The sequence below is a fragment of the Belonocnema kinseyi genome, chromosome 7, assembly GCF_010883055.1.
Source record: "Belonocnema kinseyi isolate 2016_QV_RU_SX_M_011 chromosome 7, B_treatae_v1, whole genome shotgun sequence".
Lineage (NCBI taxonomy): Eukaryota > Metazoa > Arthropoda > Insecta > Hymenoptera > Cynipidae > Belonocnema > Belonocnema kinseyi.
Window position 1 is genome coordinate 3,757,725 of NC_046663.1, and position 3,027 is coordinate 3,760,751.

General features: G+C 22.4%; 1 protein-coding gene across 1 annotated transcript in view; it reads left to right on the top strand.

Moving 5' to 3' along the window:
• The window catches only part of LOC117176288 (CTL-like protein 1), a 45,656-nt gene that overhangs the window by 26,814 nt on the left and 15,815 nt on the right, over positions 1-3,027 (top strand). Inside the window, exons 5-6 of the mRNA XM_033366474.1 lie at positions 733-872; positions 949-1,135. Of these exons, the coding sequence (XP_033222365.1) occupies positions 733-872; positions 949-1,135 (327 nt within the window). The remainder of the gene's footprint in view (positions 1-732; positions 873-948; positions 1,136-3,027) is intronic.

The window sequence follows — 3,027 nt, forward strand, 5'->3', positions numbered from 1 at the left end:
GAAATAGTTTAAAATTAGAAAAGATTTCAAAATTTCTTTAACAAAGTGTCGATTTTTAAAGATTTTGAAATTAATTTTGGACATTAGGATTTTGTAAGGCTTCAAGCTTATACAAAATTTTTCTGAAGATACTTGGAAAATGTATTATTTTTTGTGTAAATAACAATTGCTTAATTATTAATTTGTTATGACTTAGCATTAAAATAATTTAACTTCTAATATGTAAAAAGTATTCAATTTAAAGAAATATAATTTATAATTCAAAAAAATTTTTTAATGATATAATTTTGATATTGTACAAAGTAGTTGATTCATTCTTCAATTTAGAACGTCAAAATAAAAGTGTGTAATTATATTTTTATAAATCTCTGAAGTGTTCAATTTAGAGAAGTTTAACATTTTAATTTTGCAGTTTAATGGCACTTAATTTAAAATTGTTAAATTGAAAAGTATTAAGAGCTTCCATTTTATAAGTATAAATTATTGAGCCTTATATCTCAAAAGTTTTTGCGCTTCTATTTAGTAATTTTGAAATTCAAAAGAGTTCCACTTTCAACATTTTTAATTTTCAATTCAGTTTTTACAAACTTGAATGAAAAAATATTTAGTTTCAAGAGTTTGAATCCATTAATTAAAATGACTTTAAAAAATTCGTATCGGCTGGGTAAATACCGGGGATTTTTTCCCCGAAGTTCTGAAATAACTTATTTATTTATTTATTAAATAATCAAGCTGGCACTGGACTTTTATGGTGGACGTACTTTGAGATTAAGAGCAACTTGGACAAAACTAATGAGTCTGAGCTACTGGAAGAGTCTGTACGAAACGAGAAGGCCTTTTTGATATTTTCAATCGTCGCGACTGTGATAACTGTGAGCATATTTCCATTTTGTCCTAAATTATTAAAAATTGTTGAAAATTATTGAAAAATAAATTTATTTTCTGCAGTTGGTGCTCATGTGTCTGCTGATTACGCTTCGAAAACACATCAGTTTTATGACTGCGCTCTTCAGAGAAAGTGCAAAATGCCTAGCTGAACTCCCTGGTTTATTTTTTACTCCTTTATTGACCTTTCTGGCATTAATATTATTTTTCACTTACTGGGTCTCAGTTATACTTTCCCTTGCAACAGCGAGTAAGTATTTTTCTTATAAATTTCATAGTGTCGTTTACAAATTTTCAAAATATTTAAATTATCAACCAAAAAAATGAATTCTCAACAAATTGCATACATTTTCAACAAAACAGATCAATTTTCTACCAAATTGTTGAATTTCTATGTCAAATGGACGAAATTCTCTATGAAATGGTTGAATTTTAATTAAAAATTGTAATAGTTGTTATTCAAATAAAAAAAGATTTAAATCTTAAATTATAAGCTGTTAAATACAACCAAAAATACGAATTTTCTACCATACATTTACATTTTTAACCAGAAAAATTAATTTTCTACAAAAAATACTAATTGTTAACAAAATACATATATTTTCTATCGAATAGTTGAATTTTCGACTAAAAAATATAAATTTTCAACAAAAGTGCAATAGTTAAATTTGCAGTTAAAACCATTAATTTTAAACGGAAAAAAGGAGAATTTTCAACAAAATAGTAAAATTTTCCAAACAAAGAGATGAATTTTGAACTAAAATGATAAATCTTCAATAAAAAAATTAATGTTTAACAAATTATGTTAACCATACATTGCAATTCTGAACAAAAAGTTTTATTTTCAGAAAAAAATAATAATTTTAAACTAAATACGTATATTTTTTACCATATAATTAAATTTGCAACTGAGAAGAATAATCTTTTGCCAAAACAGATTGCATTTTTAACAAAATACATACATTTCTAACCAAATGGTAGAATTTTCTACCAAAAAATACGAATTTTCAACAAATTACATAAATTTATAACTAAATATTTTGAAGAATGGGTGTTCTGTTAGTCTACATTTTATTTTATTAATTTTTGTTCTACATTTTTTTTAGTTTCTAAAAAGATTCAACTAAAAAATTTAATTTTTGAGCTTATATTCTAGTATAATTTTTATTCAGGAGGATTAATTTTTAATAATATACTTAAATTTTTAACTAAACATTTGAATTTTTAAAGAAATAGATAAATTTTCTACCAATTTGTAAAATTATAAATTAAAAAAAACGGGTTTTCTATCAAACAGTTGAACTTTCAATCCGAGAATAATAAAACAAAAAAAATATTTCGCAACCTATAAGTTAAATTTTCAACAAAATAGTTATATTTTCAGTTAAAAAAAAAAGTTATTTAAAATAAAAACAAAGAAGATCTCTCAACTAAAATTATAAGTCTTATATCAAATAAAGAAGAACAATACCATTTTTTAATAAGATTCTTGAATCCTCATCTAAAACAGATCAATTATTAATAAAATAATTGCTTTTTTTATCAAAAAAATTCGGTTTATTCAAAAAAAAATGCGAGTTTTTAACAAAATACATCAATTTTCAACCAAATACTAAAATTATCTGCAAAATTGTTTAATTTTCAGGCTGAAAATATGAATTTTTTTACAAAAAAGTTTAATTTTAATACGGAAAATATGAATTTTCAACAAAAAAGTTATTTCTCTACTCATAAGTTAAATTTTCAACAAAGTATTTAGATTTTCAGTTAACAAAAATTATTTGATATTTCATCAAAAGAAATTTTTATTTAAAATAAAAAATAGTTGGATTTAACCAACAAATGCAATTTTTCAACAAAATACTTAATCCTCATCTAAAGTAGATTAATTATAAAGAAAACAATTGCATTTTCAACAAAAAACATTGATTTTGTTAAAAAAGGGCCAGTTTTCAACAAAATAGATCAATTTTCGACCAAATATTTAATTTTTCTATCAAATTGTTTAATTTTCAAGCCAAAAATACAAATTTTTTTTAGAAAAAGTTTAATTTTAATACGGAAAATATGAATTTTCAACAAAAAAGTTATTTCTCTTCTCAAAAGTTAAATTTTCAACAAAGTATATTTTCAGTTAAAAAA